Source organism: Tursiops truncatus, chromosome X (assembly GCF_011762595.2).
Source record: "Tursiops truncatus isolate mTurTru1 chromosome X, mTurTru1.mat.Y, whole genome shotgun sequence".
Lineage (NCBI taxonomy): Eukaryota > Metazoa > Chordata > Mammalia > Artiodactyla > Delphinidae > Tursiops > Tursiops truncatus.
In genome coordinates, this window is record NC_047055.1 from 57,790,658 (window position 1) to 57,809,990 (window position 19,333).

At 36.0% G+C, this 19,333-nt stretch overlaps 1 protein-coding gene across 1 annotated transcript in view; it reads right to left on the reverse strand.

The window, feature by feature from the left end:
- Window positions 1–19,333, reverse strand: part of LOC101327230 (uncharacterized) — a 63,010-nt gene that overhangs the window by 23,558 nt on the left and 20,119 nt on the right. The window contains exon 3 of the mRNA XM_073798838.1: window positions 17,569–17,662. Coding sequence (XP_073654939.1) covers window positions 17,569–17,662 — 94 coding nt within the window. The remainder of the gene's footprint in view (window positions 1–17,568; window positions 17,663–19,333) is intronic.

The window sequence follows — 19,333 nt, forward strand, 5'->3', positions numbered from 1 at the left end:
GTTATTAGAATAGAATTTTCCTGGTGAGAGAAAAAGTCCTTTATTTTTGTTATTTCTAAATTTTATTTCTGCTATTTCTAATTTTATGTATCTATATTACAGGCTAGACTATTTTGTCCTTAGCTCATGATGACAAATAGAGGCACACTATTGGCCAAGTGTAGCTGTTTTATAACCATAATTTCAGAATAAATATGTTTCAAAATAATTGTATTAAGACCATTCTGCAATAACTGTAAAGGCTACAACTGGACATTATATTTATTTGTAATTCAGTAAAAGAACATTTTTAAGCATGAATACATAAATGCTCATATTTTTAAGTCTTTTCATTTCTAAAAAAGAGTTTGACAATCATACTTTTCAGTTTAGTAATAGATTGGTATGGGAATAAATCAGCAAGGAAATGATTAAAAAAGAGATAAGAGGTTACTTTCTGTGAGCATTCACTTATTGAATGCCGCTATTAACTATTCTGACCATGCTGTATAGTTAGCGGCTGTCTGGCTCCAACTGTGCAACATCCATATTAGAGCGCTACATGACAATTGAATATTAAATCTTGCCAAGTAGCATTCATAGTCTCATGTTACAGATATCTTGCTGTGCCTGATGTCTGAAAGCTCCATGTATGATTCAAGTGGTTATTAGCATTAATTTCATAGAGAACTTTTATCTGAGATTTTGAAGCAACAGTTACACAAAGTTGCTCCCTTTTTGGGTGCTATGCAGCTATCAGGAAATCTGTGATTACATTTAAGCCTTGGACTGTGGGGAAAACAAAAACTGTTCCACACTTATTCAGAATTCAGCAAGTTGAAATGCTGGAACCTGGATGAAGACCTTTTGATACAACAAAATGTCACATCAAAATTTTGTTTGCTTCCAAAAAAGACCCCCTTAGCAGCAAGTTTTCTGAGATATCATGCCCATAGAACGAGAGATAGAAACTTTCAAAGAAAGAACATTTTAGCAAAGCTAACAGAAATGAAGCTTCACAGTTTCTGTGTTTGGCCGATATGACTAAAATCACTGGAGCTTGAAAGAATTTGGTATGGTCATTTTGATAAGCCTAATGGTTAAATTATATTGCTGCTTGGGTGAGCTAATTAACTGCATGATCAACAATTTGTTCTATACACTGAAATAAAAAATCCAAAAATATTGTGAACAATTTGGCAAACATTGATATAAATAATGCTTTGCTTTAATACGTATGAGAGTTAGAAGTGAGAAGTAAAAGGCGGCACTGTTTACTAAATATCTGTTCTTCATCATCATTAAATAAAATTAATTGAGCATTCATGTGGTACATAGCACTCATATAAGCATACAGGAATATCAAGAATTTTGTCACATCCTATTTATTAAGAAATTTGCAATCCAAGTGGAAAAGTAATGAAGATATTTCCTCCCAATATTTTATAATATCTCCATTTTGAAATATACTATTTTGCATGTACAAACACGTTTGAGAAACCTATCTCTGCATGGAAAGGCTGTGGCTAATTTATATTAACAATTATTTTCACTTAGATATTCCATTTTATAATTTTAACTAATTTTACTTCTTACAATAAAAGACACACACACACACACACACCTCTTCCCAAACGTCTCCTTAAATCTTTCCACTTCCCCACATGTCACCCAACTCATAGACATGTAAAACTATCTTCAAACCCACACCAGCCTGGAAATTTTAAATTTAATTATTTTATGGAAAGTATGAAAAAGAGAGCACCATATACCCACTGCATTAAAGCATATTTATTTTGCATTTTCACGTGTGTGTTATGGCCAAATATCTTACTTATTTTTTAACATCATTATTGGAATATAATTGTTTTACATTATTGTAAAACTTATTATTTGTAAAAATAATTTGTAATTATTTGTAATAATTTGTAATAATTTATTTGTAAAAAACTTACTTTTTAACATCATTATTCAAATATAATTGTTTTACATTATTGTGTTAGTTGCTGCTGTATAACAAAGTGAATCAGGTATACATAAACATATATCACCATATCTCCTCCCTCTTGCATATCCCTCCCACCCTCCATATCCCACCCCTCTAGGTGGACACAAAGCACCGATCTGATCTCCCTGTGCTATGTGGCTGCTTCCCACTAGCAATCTATTTTACATTTGGTAATGTATGTATGTCTATGTCACTGCCTCACTTCGTCCCAGCTTACCCTTCCCCCACCCCGTGTCCCCAGATCCATTCTCTATGTCTGTGTCTTTATTTCTGCCCTGGCCCTAGGTTCTTCAGAACCTTTGTTTTGTTTTTGTTTTTTTTTTAGTTTCCATATATATGTGTTAGCATACAGTATTTGGTTTCTCTTTCTGACTTACTTAAATCTGTATGACAGACTCTATGTCCATCCACCTCACTGCAAATAACTCAATTTCATTTCTTTTTATGTGTGCCACACCTTCTTTATCCATTCTTCTGTCGATGGACACTTAGGTTGCTTCCATGTCCTGGCTATTGTAAATAGAGCTGCAATAAACATTGTGGTACATGACTCTTTTTGAATTATGGTTTTCTCAGGGTATATGCCTAACAGTGAGATTGCTGGGTAATATGGTAGTTCTATTTTTAGTTTTTTAAGGAACCTCCATACTGTTCTCCATAGTGGCTGTATCAACTTACATTCCCACCAAGAGTGCAAGAGGTTAACTTTCCTCTACACCCCCTCCGGCATTTATTGTTCACAGATTTTTTTGATGATGGCCATTCTGACCGGTGTGAGGTGATACCTCATTGTAGCTTTGATTTGCATTTCTCTAATGATTAGTGATGTTGAGAATCCTTTCATGTGTTTGTTGGCAATCTGTATATCTTCTTTGGAGAAATGTCTATTTAGATCTTCTGCCCATTTTTGGATTGGGTTGTTTGTTTTTTGATATTGAGCTGTATGAGCTGCCTGTATATTTTGGAGATTAATCCTTTGTCAGTTGCTGCACTTGCAAATACTTTCTCCCATTCTGAGGGTTGTCTTTCGTCTTGTTTATGGTTTCCTTTGCTGTGCACAAGCTTTTAAGTTTCATTAGGTCCCATTTGTTTATTTTTGTTTTTATTTCCATTTCTCTAGCAGGTGGGTCAAAAAGGGTCTTGCTACGATGTATGTCATAGAGTGTTCTGCCTATGTTTTCCTCTAAGAGTTTAGTACTGTCTGACCTTACATTTAGGTCGTTACTCCAGTTTGAGTCTATTTCTGTGTATGGTGTTAGGGAGTGTTTTAATTTCATTCTTTTCCATGTAGCTATCCAGTTTTCCCAGCACCACTTATTGAAGAGGCTGTCTTTCCTCCATTTTATATTCTTGCCTCCATTATCAAAGATAAGCTGACCATATTTGTGTGAGTTTATCTCTGTATTTTCTATCCTGTTCTATTGATCTATATTTCTGTTCTTGTGCCAGTACCATAATGTCTTGATGACAGTAGCTTTGTAGTATAGTCTGAAGTCAGGAAGCATGATGCCGCCAGTGCTCTTGTTCTCTCTCAAGATTGCTTTGGCTATTCAGGGTCTTTTGTATTACCATAAAAATTGGAGAATTTTTTTGTTCTAGTTCTGTGAAAAATACCATTGGTAATTTGATAGAGATTGCATTGAACCTGTAGATTGCTTTAGGTAGTATAGTCATTTTCACAGTGCTGATTCATCCAATCCAAGAACATGGTATATCTCTCCATCTGTTTGTATCATCTTTAATTTCTTTCATCAGTGTCTTATAGTTTTCAGCATACAGGTCTTTCATATCCTAAGGTAGGTTTATTCCTAGGTATTTTTTTGTTGTTGTTGTTGCAATGGTAAATGGGAGTATTTCCTTAATTTCTCTTTCAGATTTTTCATCATTAGTGTATAGGAATGCAAGAGATTTCTATGCATTAATTTTGTATCCTGCTACTTTATGAAATTCATTGATTAGCTCTAGTAGTTTTCTGTTAGTGTCTCTGATATACTCTATATACTGTATCATGTCATATGCAAACAGTAGCAGATTTACTTCTTCTTTTCCGATTTGGATTCCTTTCATTTCCTTTTCTTCTCTGATTGCTGTGGCTAAAACTTTCAAAACTATGTTGAAAAATAGTGGTGAGAGTGGGAAAACTTGTATTGTTCCTGATCTTAGTGGAAATGATTTCAGTTTTTCACCGTTGAGAATGATGTTGGCTGTGGGTTGTCATATGTGGCCTTTATTATGCTGAGGTAAGTTCCCTCTATGCCTACTTTTTGCAGGGTTTTTATCATAAATATGTGATGAATTTTGTTGAAAGCTTTTTCTGCATCTATTGAGATGATCATATGGTTTTTATCCTTCAATTTGTTAATATGGTGTATCACATTGATTGATTTGTGTATATTGAAGAATCCTTGCATTCCTGGGATAAACCCCACCTGATCATGTTGTATGATCCTTTAAATGTGCTGTTGGATTCTGTTTGCTAGTATTTTGTTGAGGATTTTTGCATCTATGTTCATCAGTGATATTGGCCGGTAGTTTTCTTTCTTTGTGACATCTTTGCCTTGTTTCGGTATCAAGGTGATGGTGGCCTCATAGAATGAGTTTGGGAGTGTTCCTCCCTCTGTTATATTTTCGAAGAGTTTGAGAAAGACAGGTGTTAGCTCTTCTCTAAATGTTTGATAGAATTTGCCTGTGAAGCCATCTGGTCCTGGGCTTTTGTTTGTTGGAAGATTTTTAATCACAGTCTCAATTTCTGTGCTTGTGATTGGTGTGTTTATATTTTCTATTTCTTCCTGGTTCATTCTCAGAAGGTTGTGATTTTTTAAGAATTTGTCCATTTCTTCCAGGTTGTCCATTTTATTGGCATATATTTGCTTGTAGTAATCTCTCACAATCCTTTGTATTTCTGCAGTGTCAGTTGTTACTTCTCCTTTTTCATTTCTAATTCTGTTGACTTGTGTCTTTTCCATTCTTTTTTTGATGAGTTTGGCTAATGGTTTTTCAGTTTTGTTTATCTTCTCCAAGAACCAGCTTTTAGTTTTATTGATCTTTGTTATTGTTTCCTTCATTTATTTTTCATTTATTTCTGGTCTAATTTTTATGATTTCTTACCTTCTGCTAACATTTGGGTCTTTTGTTCTTCTTTCTCTAATTACTTTAGTTGTAATGTTAGGTTGTTTATTTGAGTTGTTTCTTGTTTCTTGAGGTAGGACTGTATTGCTATTAAATTCCCTCTTAGAACTGCTTTTGCTGCATCCCATAGCTTTTATGTCGTTGTGTTTTCATTGTCATTTGTTTCTAGGTATTTCTTGATTTCCTCTTTGATTTCTTCAGTGATCTCTTGGTTATTTAGTAGTGTATTGTTTAGCCTCCATGTCTTTGTGTTTTTTACAGATTTTTTCCTGTAATTGATATCTAGTCTCATAGCATTTTGGTCGGAAAAGATACTTGATACGATTTCAATTTTCTTAAATTTACCAAGGCTTGATTTGTGACCCATGATATGATCTATCCTGGAGAATGTTCCATGAGCACTTGAGAAGAAAGTGTATTCTGTTGTTTTTGGATGGAATGCCCTATAAATCAATGAAGTCCATCTTGTTTAATGTATCATTTAAAGCTTGTGCTCCCTTATTTATTTTCATTTTGCATTATCTTTCTATTGGTAAAAGTGGGGTGTTAAAGTACCCTACTATGACTGTGTTACTGTTGATTTCCTCTTTTATGGCTGTTAATATTTCCTTAAGTATTGAGGTCCTCCTTTGTTAGGTGCATAAATATTTAAAATTGTTATATCTTCTTCTTGGATTGATCCCTTGATCATTATGTAGTGTCCTTCATTGTCTCTTATAATAATCTTTATTTTAAAGTCTATTTTATCTGATATGACAATTGCTACTCCAGCTTTCTTTTCTTTTCCATTTGCATGGAATAACGTTTTCCATCCACTCACTCTCAGTCTGTATGTGTCCCTAGGTCTGAAGTGTGTCCCTTGTAGACCGCATGTATACAGGTCTTGTTTATGTATCCATTCAGCTATTCTATGTCTTTTGGTTGCAGCATTTAATCCATTTACATTTAAGGTAGTTATCGATATGTGTGTTCCTATTACCATTTTCTAAATTGTTTTGGGTTTGTTATTTTAGGTCTTTTCCTTCTCTTGTGTTTCCTGCCTAGAGAGTTTCCTTTAGCATTTGTTGTGATGCTGGTTTTGTGGTGCTGAATTCTCTTAGCTTTTGCTTGTCTGTAAAGTTTTTAATTTCCCTGTCGAATCTGAATGAGATCCTTGCTGGGTAGAGAAATCTTGGTTGTAGGTTTTTCTCTTTCATCACTTTAAATTTGTCCTGCCACTCCCTTCTGGCCTGCAGAGTTTCTGCTGAAGGATCAGCTGTTATCGTTATGGGGATTCTCTTGTGTGATATTTGTTGCGTTTCCCTGGCTGCTTTTAGTATTTTTTCTTTGTATTTAATTTTTGATAGTTTGATTAATATGTGTCTTAGCATGTTTTTTCTTGGATTTATCCTGTATGGGACTCTCTGTGCTTCCTGGACTTGATTGACTATTTCCTTTCCCATATTAGGGAACTTTTCAACTATATTCTCTTTGAATAGTTTCTCAGTCTCTTCTTTTTCTCTTCTTCTTTTGGGAACCCTATAATTTGCATGTTGGTGTGTTTAATGTTGTCCCAGAGGTCTCTGAGACTGTCCTCAATTCTTTTCATTATTTTTTCTTTATTGTGTGCTGTGGTAGCTCTTGCCACTATTTTATCTTCCAGTTCACTTACCCGTTCTTCTGCCTCAGTTATTCTGCTATTGATTCCTTCTAGATAATTTTAATTTCCTTTATTGTGTTGTTCATCATTGTTTGTTTGCCCTTTCGTTCTTCTAGGTCCTTGTTAAAAGTTTCTTGTATTTTCTCATTCTATTTCCAAGATTTTGGATCATCTTTACTATCATTCGTCTGAATTCTTTTTCAGGTAGACTCTATTTCCTCTTCATTTGTTTGGTCTGGTGGTTTTTACCTTGCTCCTTCATCTGCTTTGTGTTTCTCTGTCTTCTCATTTTGCTTATCTTACTGTGTTTTAGGTCTCCTTTCTGCAGGCTGCAGGTTCGTGTTTCCCATTGTTTTTGGTGTCTGTCCCCAGTGGCTAACGTTGGTTCAGTGTGTTGTGTAGGCTTCCTGGTGGAGGGGACTGGTGCCTGTGTTCTGGAGGATGAGGCTGGATCTTGTCTTTCTGGTGGGCAGGACTGCATCCGGTGGTGTGTTTCGGGGTGTCTGTGAAATTATTATGATTTTAGGCAGCTTCTCTACTAATGGGTGGGGTTGTGTTCCTGTCTTGCCAGTTGTTTGGCATAGTGTGTCCTGCACTGTAGCTTGCTTGTCATTGAGTGGAGCTGGGTCCTAGAGTCAAGATGGGGATCTCTGAAAGAGCTTTTGCCATTGGATATTATGTGGGGCTGGGAGGCCTCTGTTGGACCAGTGTTCTGAACTCAGCTCTCCCACATTAGAGGCTCAGACCTGAGACCCGGCTGGAGCACCAAGACTCTGTCAGCCACAGGGCTCAGAAGAAAAGGGAGATAGAAAGAAAGAAAGAAAGAAAGAAAGAAAGAAAGAAAGAAAGAAAGAAAGAAAGAAAGAAAGAAAGAAAGAAAGAAAGAAAGAGAAAGAAAGAAAGAAAGAAGGAAGGAAGGAAGGAAGGAAAGAAAGAGAAAGAAAAAAAGAAAGAAAGAAAGAAAGAAAGAAAAGAAGGAAAGAAAGAAGGAAAGAAAGAAAGAAAAATAAAAGTTATTAATTTAAAAATAAAAATATTATTAAAAATAAAACAGTAATAGAAATAAAAAAGAATGAAAGAGAGCAACCAAACCAAAAATCAAATCCACCAATGATAAAAAGTGCTAAAAAATATAGTACAAAAAAAACCAGAGACACAGAACCCTAGGACAAATGGTAAAAGCAAAGTTATACAGAGAAGATCACACAAAGATGCATAGACATACACACTCATAAAAGGAGAAAAAGGGAAAAAATATATATATAAAAAGGAAGAGAGCAACCAAATCAGTAAACAAATCAACCAATGATAATAAGCTCTAAAGACTAAACTAAGATAAACTTAAAACCGGAAACACATTAGATGCAGAAAGCAAACCCCAAGTCAACAGTTGCTCCCAAAATCCACTGCCTCAATTTTGGTAAGATTCATTGTCTATTTGGGTATTCCAGAGATGCAGGGCACATCAAGTTGATTGTGGAGATTTAATCCCCTGCTCCTGAGGCTGCTGGGAGAAATTTCCCTTTCTCTTCTTTCTTCACACAGTTCCTGGGGTTCAGCTTTGTATTTGGCCCTGCCTCTGCGTGTAGGTCTCCTGAGGGCGTCTGTTCCCTGCCCAGACAGGACAGGGTTAAAGGAGCAGCTGATTAGGGAGCTCTGTCACTCAGGCCAAGGGGAGGGAAGGGTACAGTTGTGAGGCAAGCCTGCAGCAGCAAAGGCCAGCATGACGTTGCAACAGCCTGAGGCGTACCGTGTGTTCTCCTGGGGAAGTTGTCCCTGGATCATGGGACCCTGGGAATGCGGGGCTGCAAAAGCTCCCTGGAGGGGAGGTACGGATAGTGACCTGTGCTTGCACACAGGTTTCTTGGTGCCTGCAGCAGCAGCCTTAGCATCTCATGCCCATCTCTGGTGTCTGTGCTGATAGCCGCAGCTCGTGCCCATCTCTGGAGCTCATTTAGGCAGTGCCCTGAATCTCCTCTCATCGTGCACCCCAAAACAATGGTCTCTTGCCTCTTAGGCTGGTCCAGACTTTTTCCCAGACTCCCTCCTGGCTAGCTGTGGCATACTAGCCCCCTTCAGGCTGTGCTCACGCAGCCACCCCCAGTCCTCTGCTTGGGATCTGACCTCCAAAGCCCAAGCCTCAGCTCTCAGCCACCACCTGCCCCGGTGGGTGAGCAGACAAGCCTCTCAGGCTGGTGAGAGCTGGTCGGCACCAATTCTCTGTGCAGGAATCTCTCTGCTTTGCCCTCTACACCCCTGTTGCTGCGCTCTTCACCGTGGCCCCAAAGCTTCCCCCCCACCCACCCACCGTCATCACCAGTGAAGGGGCTTCCTAGTGTGTGGAAGCTTTTCCTCCTTCACAGCTCCCTCCCAGAGGTGCAGGTCCTGTCCCTATTCTTTTGTCTCTGTTTTTTCTTTTGCCCTACACAGGTACGTGGGGAATTTCTTGCCTTTTGGAAGTCTGAGGTCTTCTGCCAGCGTTCAGTAGGTGTTCTGTAGGAGTTGTTCCACATGTGGATGTATTTTTGATGTATTTGTGGGGAGGAAGGTGATCTCCATGTCTTACTCCTCCGCCATCTTGAAACTCTGCCCCAAATATCTTTTTACATACTACATTTTTTACATTCAAGAAAGGTAAAAAATTATTTCCAAAGAGATATTAAATGGTAGAATATGCTTAAAACATACCAGAGACCATTCGCAGAGTCATAGTATTTTTTAAATGAACAAATTAGAAACTACTAGAATTCTGTGTTAGTCTGTTTTCTCTTTACAATTATAGAGTAAGGGTTAGAAATTTCCAGAAATTTAAAAGGTCTAGAACTTTTAAAAAATGAAGCCTTGTTTTATTTTGAGAGGTATGCATTTTAAATGTACCAAAAAACCCAGAAAAAATGTACAGTCACTTAACCTATCTTATTGTTGATTTCCTCGTTATTAAAAATAGGATTAATAAGACTACGCAGGGGCAGTCATGAAGATTAAAATAGATATCCTATGTTACAGACATTCTGTGATTTAAAAATGCCTTGTGTATGGGACGTGTTCAATAAATGTTAGTTCTTCTCTACTCCATTACCTTACTTATATCCCAGAGTACCTCAATCACAGTAAAGTCTTAATGATACTGAACGGATGGTTGATTGGGGAAAAAAAATCATTTGAACTGCTTGATTACCACGATTCAACAGATTCAGACTGTATAAATTCTATATGTAAAAAGATCACAGAACTATTTCTCAGGCTCTGATCATATGATTCCAAGGTCAGATATTTTTACACCATAACCCAAAGAGGGAAATGAGAGAACAGACAAAAAAGCTAGTTTTAGAATTAACAATAAGATTAGTGAAGACACTACATGAATTATTTTCATTGGTTTTTACTGAGGGAAATTAAGAATAAAGCTTTCCTGAAAGTGTTTAGTAAATCAAAGGGAACTTCCCTGCTGGTCCAGTCGTTAAGAATCTGCCTTCCAATGCAGGGGACGGGAGTTTGATCCCTGGTCGGGGAACTAAGATCCCACATGCCACAGGGCAACTATGCCTATGTGCTGCAACTACTGAGCCCGTGTGCTCTGGAGTCCACATGCCACAACTAGAGAGAAGCTGGCATGCTGCAACAAAGAGTCCACTCACCGCAACTTAAGACCCAATGCAGCCAAATAAATACATTAAAAAAATGTAGATTAAAAAGAATCAAAGGTGTCAGAGAAAAGTTACTTTAAATGTGTAGGGTGGTCATACCTGTTCTATCCAATATGGTAGCCACTAGTCAGATTTGGTTATTTAAATTTAAATTAATTAAAATAAAATAAACCCACTCCTTAGTCATACTAGCCGAATTTCAAGTCCACTATAGCCATATGTGGCTAGTGGCTGACACATTGGACAGCACAGATTTATAGAACAGTTTTTTCATTGCAGAAAGATTTATTCAGAATCACTTGTCAAGTCTTAGTCAAAATACTAGGTGTAGGAGAATCATAAGGGCTGGAGAGCATCTCTTGAACAGTTTGAAGAAAGTCAAAATTGAAATTGTGGAATATATGACCACGAAGTGTTACATTTTGTTATAAATGGCCACTATGCTGACTCCAATCCATAAGAATCCTGAGAACTATAGACCAATAATTCTTATTCTTACATTGTGGGTGAGGTGGAAGATTAACAGCAATATCATCAGATGCTTAAGAAAACATAACTTATTATGTAAAAGCAATCATGATTTCTATAAAGGAAAATTATGACTGACAAAATCAACTAGGGTTTTTTGAGCATTTTGAGTAAGGGGGTTGAAATGGTTATAACTTATTTAAACTTTCAAAAAACTTTTACAAGTTTCCACACCAAAGGCCGTTAAAGTGTCTGTCATTGAATAGATGGTCTCTAAAATTTCTTCCATACTAACATCTGATGCTGACCTTCCTGAAAATGAACTGCCAAGCTGACAAGGAAAATCTGCGTGGAGATCTCGCAAGACTGAGTGAGTGGGTAGAACTCAGCAGATAAGCTTCAATGAGCTAAATATTACTTATTAGAAAATGAGCTTCAAACAATAACCTTGGCATTTAACATACTGAAAACACAGAGTTGAAGGATAGCAATAAACAAAAGCTCCTTTGATTCTTCAAATATGAAGGAAGCTGAAGCAAATTTAAAGGGTGATATGCCAGAAAGGATACAGAACCTTAGCAGTGACTATCATAGAATCTTATCTGTTATCTAGTCTATTCTTCCACCTGAAGATGTCACTCCTGTCTCATCCTACCCTTTTTTGGAATATTTTCAGTTTTGAGGAGTGCTCCCCTCACGGGACCAATCTGTTTAATTATTTGATTGCTCCAACTGTTAGAAAATAGATATATTACATCGAATTGAAGTTTGCCTACCATAATCTCCACCATTGGTTTTGGTTCTGAATTTCGGAACTAGGCAAAAGAAAAATAATCTTTCTTCCACTTACATTCCCTACACATGCTTTAAGACACCTATCATGTACAATATGTACATACATTTTCCTGCTCCTAGTGGGGAAGAAGATATTAAAAAAAAATCACCCAAACCAGAATATAGTTGCAAAATAAGATATGTTACTAAGGAAGAAACATCTTCCTGCAAGAGGGTATAGCATGATTTCCCTGGTGGTGCAGTGGTTAAGAATCTGCCTGCCAATGCAGGGGACGTGGGTTCGAACCCTGGACTGGGAAGATACCCCATGCTGCAGAGCAACTAAGCCTGTGTGCCACAACTACTGAGCCTGAGCTCTATAGCCCGCAAGCCACAACTACTGAGCCCAGGTGCCACAACTACTGAAGCCCGTGCGCCTAGATCCCGTGCTCCTCAACAAGAGAAGCCACTGCCATGAGAAGCCTGCACACCACAACGAAGAGTAGCCCCCGTTCACCGCAACTAGAGAAAGCCCGCATGCAGCAACGAAGACCCAACACAGCAAAAAATAAATAAATAAAATAAATAAATTTATTAAAAAAATAAAAAGAGGGTATAGCAAAGGAACCTGACCTAGACTTGTCCATTGTTTCATGGATCTTTATCATATCCCTGGACACCAGGCATAATGATGTTCATCTGTCTTCCTACACATTCCAGCAGGACTTTGGACCAAAGAGGTTTTCAACCAATGTTTATTTTTAAAAACGTTTTATTTTGAAATGACTTTAGACTTACAGACAAGTTGCAAAAATTGCACAGTGTGTTCCTATATTACCTTGACTCTGCTTCCTCTAAAGTTTACATCTTATATAGCTATAGTACATTATCAAAATCAGGAAAATAATAATGGCACAATATTACTAACAGCTGTAACTAATTAACTAACTAAAGTTTTATTTTTTCCATTATTAAAAGCAAAATACTCTGAAAATTTTTGAATGAGTAATAATTTAAACAATGAATTTCTTTTTCTCACCCCTGACCTCCAACCATTCAGTCTCCACACGCAACCCCCTAAGCAGTAATCATTTTTATAGTTGCTTGTGTATTAATCCAAATCTTTTTAATATAAATATAAGCAACATGAATATATATTCCTACTTCCTCCTCTTTCTTATACAGAACGAAGCACACCATACACACTTTTTTGCACCATTTTTTGTTTTTCACTATACCTGTCTTGGAGATCTTTTCATATCAGTACAGAGATAATCCACTTCGTCTTTTGTAAAGTCCCATAGCGTTCCATTGTATGGATGTACTATAGATTATTTAACTAGCCTCTCTTGATAGGCATTTGTGTGGTTTCCAATCCTTTCCTATTGTAATCCATGCAGCAATAAAAATATTATAAACATATCAGTCTGCACTTATGGGAATATATCTGCAGGATATTCACTCCCCCAAGTGATATTGCTAAGTCAAATGATATATGCATTTGTAATTGCCAAACTGCCTTTCCACCAGCCATTTTCCTCAGAGCCTTTCTAATAGAACATATTAACAAACTTTTGGATCTTTACTAAAATGATAGGCAAAAAATGGTATTTCAGTATAATTACAGTCACGTTTCATAATAATGAAGGAAGGTTAACATATTTTTATATGTTTAAGAGCTATTCGAATTTCCTTTTCAATGAACTGTCAGTTCATCTAATTTGTCCATTCTTTTATTGAATTGTTGATCTTTTACTTCACGATTATGAAGAATTTTTATATATTAAGGAAAATTAACCTATAGTTTCCCACCTAAAGAAAAGTATTGTTAATATTTTGGCATACGTATTTCCATCATATATGTATACTTTAGAAAAAGGATAGTTGTGATCCTTCACCATTACAGTTTTCTATTTTCCTATTTTCCACTTGATTGATGCTTGCTTTACAATGCTGCTAGTGTGACACAAATCAGTTAAGATTTTATCAGAATCGCCATAATTTGATACTGATGGTAAGTCCTCTCAATGATTTGGCCCTGAGTGCTTAACTACAGGTTTTCTGCTTTTGAATTTTTACAGAGGAGGCTCTTCCTCAGCAAACCAGAACGGCCTAGGAAGATACACTTAATGGTTGATCACTGCCATCTGTTGGTAAATATGGAGAATTTCATCCAGTGACTTTCCCCTGTGGCGTGGATATTTTATTGTTTTTGAAAACATATCTTAAAAATTCCAGAAAATTTAGGTGCATGATAATCTTAAATAAAATGACAAAAATAGGAACAAAGATTAAGGAAGCTTAGGAGTTTAGTCAGAACATATTTTTCTTCGAAACACTGATTCAAAAAGGTGCATACACCTCAATGTTCATAGCAACATTATTTACAATAACCAAAACAAGGAAACAACCGAAGTGTCCATCAACAGATGAATGGATGAAGAAGATGTGGTATAGATATACAATGGAATACTACTCAGACATAAAAAAGAATGAAGTTTTGCCATTTGCAGCAGCATGGATGCACTTGGAGGTTATTATGCTTAGTGAAATAAGTCAGGGAAAGATAAATACTGTATGATATCACTTATATGTGGAATCTAAAAAGTACAACAAACTAGTGAATATAACATAGAAGAAGCAGACTCACAGATATAGAGAATACAACTAGTGATTACCAGTCGGGGGAGAGGGAGAGGGAAGGGCACTATAGGGGCAGGGGAGTGGGAGGTACAAACTATTGGGTTTCAGATAGGCTCAAGGATATATTGTACAACAAAAGGAATATAGCCAATATTTTGCAACAACTGTAAATGGAAAGTAACCTTTAAAAATTGTATAAAAATAAAAAGTAAAAAAAATAAAATAAAGGTTAAAAAAGCTGCAAAATAATATTCCCCTCCAATTACTAAGATTCCTTTAGTGTTTCTAACCAATTAATATTATTTTCCTAAGCAGAATATTGGACTGTTGGAAAAAACTAATCTCAGTAAAAGATATTATTTCTACCTTGCTGATTTCCAGTTCACTTTACATAACTGGTTGTCATGGACAAATTAATTTAATGAATTGGATAAGTGACACAACATAAGGTTTTAACTATGCAAATATTCATAAAACTGTGACTAATTGTTTACTGATAAGGTAGAATAATGTACATATCCAAAAATAATGCAGACTGAAAATGTAGCAACGGTCTGGAGATTATCACAATTTACACAGTGCCATCTGTAGTGGAGTGCTTGATAACGTTTAACTGTTTGAAGATGATATTAACAACTTCTAGTGAGAAATTACTTAAATAATATAATATTCTCAGGTATCAGTAAAGAATACTTTAATTATTGGATATTATTTTCATTTATTATCTAGGAAGAATAATCTCCTGGATTTGGTAAATTGATCATTTAAAGCTTAGCACATTATCTCCTCCTGCTTTCAATTCATTCTATTTGAAAACACAGTAAATCCAGCAATTTGGTAAGTTTGTGATTATAATGCCAAATTTAGAAGATCTTATTTTTAGTCAAAGTATTCTTCCTTTTCAGTGAGCACATCTCAATATTTGTTGCCTCCACTATATGGTTTATTATATGCTCTTTAAGTCATACCAGTATTTATTTCTTTGCTCTTCAGACTATGCCAGTTACCTGGGTCTCTATCAAATGTAGGGGTGTTTTTTTTTCCCCTCTGGACATAGCTGTCATATATTTTCACCAGGTGAAAGTAGCTAAAGCATGTTATATCCTGTGGCTGAATGTGGCTGAATCATTACCTGGCATGATAAACTTAAAGGCAGATAAACTTAAAAAAACATATTTATGATCAGAACAATAACTAAAAATAAACAACAATAGCAATGATGAATTCTCACAGGACTAAACTATGCAGCACACCTTCCTGCCAGAGATTCACAGAATATATTGGGACTTCTAATTATATGCTCATGCTAGGATTGTAACAGCTTTGAAAGCCACAAGCTATTCTGTGCTAAAAGTAAAAGTGAGTGGAGGTGAAGAAGAGGTAGCAAATATGTAGTCTTACCTCCACCCACTCAAATCTAATTGTTAAGTCAATTAGAAAAGATTAACGTTGACAATTCAAGAATGAACTCAGGCTCTGCTTATTAATTCCTGGTTCTCTGCGTGTGAGTTAGCTGAATAAAGAAAATAGTGATGAATTTGCATGAAAAAGCATTATTCACGTCTGTGGAAACCTGACCTGGGCCTTAGCTTCTGAAAAGTCATCACACGCCAAAGTCAATATTTTAAATGTACACTCAGAGCACAGTGCATCTGGACACCCTTCTAAAAAGTTTAACTCAGTTGAAAAGTTTCCTAGTCCTCTATTAAATTGTTAACCTGCAGTCTACTTCTACTTCCTAATGCCCTAGACTCTGGGAAACCCTCAAGAAGAGAAGAATATGGTAGATTGAGACCAGGCATGGTGGTTCACTTGTGCCGTCCTCAGTAAAGGGAAATTTAGGAAATGTTCACAGCAATGAAGAGAAAGTGTCTACAGTGGAAGTATTTAGATAGATGTAACAGGAACAGAGCAGACATTTAGCCATAGGAAGTCTGAGACCAGGAAAAGGGAGAGTAACATTTATTGAATATAGCCTAAACGATGTGCATTATATTGGTCCTCCTCCTGAATTTTATCCGCTATTAGAGCTTGTATAGCATTAAGTAAAAAAGGGATGATGAAAGGAGAGAAGGAGATTTGAAAAATAGGTGGGTAGCCAAAGTAACTACAGAGGCTAAGAATAAGTGAATACTTAGAAGAGGAAAAACACCATCTCCCTGCTTGCTTTTCTAACTCATAGGATTCATCTACAAAATAATTGGTCACTTCAGGAGAACAACTGACAACTAAAACAATCCGACAGCCCTAGAGTTAGCCTTTCATAACATCAACATTATTCACCATAGTATATTCATCCAGAGTACCTTAAACTTCGTTTTTGAAAAATGTTTTAGATAGACAGATAGACACAGATATATTCAGAAACACATAAATCCTATCCTCATTCTCTAAGTTCCAATATTTAACTGTTCTGACTTCTAATAGAAAATATATGACCACTATCATTCACTCATCCACCGTTTATCAACTTTTTATCTTAACCTTTTCATGAGTTTTAATTTTAACTGGCCTTGATACTATTGAGAAGGTACCATATCAGGAATATATGTAGAATTATACTGAGGCTTGTGTTCTTTAGTCTCAAAGTAGGTCTTCCTTAAAATATAGAGATCATAATTGGGCATATTCTAGGACTAAAATACCATAACAAAAAGATGATGCTGCAGTGTCTTACTAGCGATTTGTTTGATTTAAAACAATAAAAGCATTGCTGCTGCTTCTGATACTTGTGGTTGGGTATGACATCCAGACCTCTTACTTCAGAGCTATTCCTAAGGTACACTGAATTGAAGAGATCCACACAAGTCTTCTGTTTCAGAGGATCTGTGCTACTGAGAACATATTGTTAGATAAGAAGAGATTTTCAGCTAATTCAAAAAAAAAAAAGCCACATAGCTCTAATCCGTGTCCTGTTACGCATATCTTTCTAGTCCTCTTTTAGTGGCTTCCTTTTCCCCTTTGATATGTGTTTTAACTTTCCCCAAGGCTGCCTTTGATATATGTTTTAACTTGATTTTACCTGGAAAGAAATGCTGGAGAAAAGAAGGAGAGAGCACTCCCAGTGTAATTTGCCCCAGGCCTGGCCTGTACTCTACTGATAAATAACTTGTCATCAACAATCCCATATTTGTACAATTTGATCTTCTGATCACACTTCATTTTGTTGTCTCTGACTACTTCTTTAATCTCCCAAAGTTCTTTTTGTTTCTCTAAGGCATTTCTCTCTATGGTGTCTTCTGTAAGCTTAGTTTACCTTACAAATGAATTTCAGTGTTTACCTGGCCTTGATCAGGTTGAGAAGGTCTCATAGCAGTATCAAAAGCATGTGCAGAATTATGCCGAGGTTGGAGTCCTGATAAACTCCTCTGTTCTCTGGCACAGTAAATTAAAAAAATATATATATATATAGTTAGGATAGAGAAGTAGCTTAATTGGTTATAAATCACTTTTTAAAATAAACTCATTTTTGACAACACAGAATGAATGTTCCCATCTTAAGACTCCATTATTATATGTACCCGAGAGAATGCAATAATATTGGCTACCATTTGTTGAGTATTTTCCATGCTCAAAGTGTTTTACTTTACATTATCTGATTTTTCCCAACATTTTATTAGGAAAATTTTCAAACACACACCAAAATTGAATTTTATAGTGAATGCCCATGTATCTACCACCTCGATTTAATCATTAACACTTTACTATACTTGCTTTTGCATATATCTATCCATCTATCCATCCTTCTATCCACCCATTAATCCATTATATTTTTAATGCAATTGAAAGTAAATTTCACACATCAGTTTATTTCACAAAAATTACATTATCTTACTTGAGTAAGGCTTGCAAGATAAGTATTATTAACTCCATTTTACAGATGAGAAACCTGAGGCTGAGAAATTTTAAGGAAATTCCCCAAGGCCACACAGTCAGTGATTTATAGGACAGGGATTTGAATCCCAGTCTGTCTTGCTCTATGTCCATACATTTTCCACTACACTAAGGAATCTTCCAGAGTATATATAGAAACACTCTGTCAATTCACAATTGAGGGAATGGCAGAAGGGAAAAAAAGGAGCTCAAACTAAATTATATTTTAACTGAAGAAAAATAAGGCAGATTAATTCTTTACCCAAAAAACCTATAAATAAGTCTAAATGCTTATAAACACTATTACTATTCTAATCTATAATCAAGCTTTTTGTTTTGCTTTTGCTTCTCAATGCAGTTTTCCATTAATTATTTCATTTGATTCTCACAACTATAGAGAAAAAGGATATGTATACCCAACTCTTCATTTATAAAGGAGGAAACAGGGGCTAAGTGATCCTCTCAAAGTCATAGACAATTAGTAGAAGAGAGAGGATTGGAATACAAATCCAGTGTTCTAGAAAGCTTTGGAGTAGGAAAACTATGGAGAATACTTAAAAGGTGACTTGTTTATGGGTATGATTTCTAATTAAAATGATTCTTTAAAATCTCAGGAGGTTTCCAACCTAATTCTATTCTTAGAAGTGTGAGGCTGACAGTACAAGCCACTTCCAATTTTAAAGTAATATTTCAAACTATCTTCATACTGCATAGAGGGTAACATTATCTTGTCACTGGAGAATGATACTTTAAAGTAGATGCTAATTTGAATTAACTGATATAAAATTGGTGAGATTATACCCTACTGGTATTTACCTTTCATATTTCTATCATTTAGAGGCAGTGCAAAATATAAAGGATATTATTTGCTTTTAAGCAAAAAAACAAAAGGAATGCAACAGGGCTTTACAGCTTTCAGAGCACTGTTTTATCTCATTAGAGTCCATTAGTGTAGCATGGGGATTAAGAGTTTAACCCTGGGAGTCAGATTGCCTGGGTATAGACTTAGCCCTGTAACCTCAGCCAAGTTATTTGATCTCTCTGTGCCTTAGTAATCTCATCTGTACTTTATAGGGTTCTTGTGAGGATTACATGGGCCGATAGGTATGAAACATTTATAATTCAGCCTGATACATATAATAAGCTGTCTGTAAATGATTGTTGTTTTCAGTA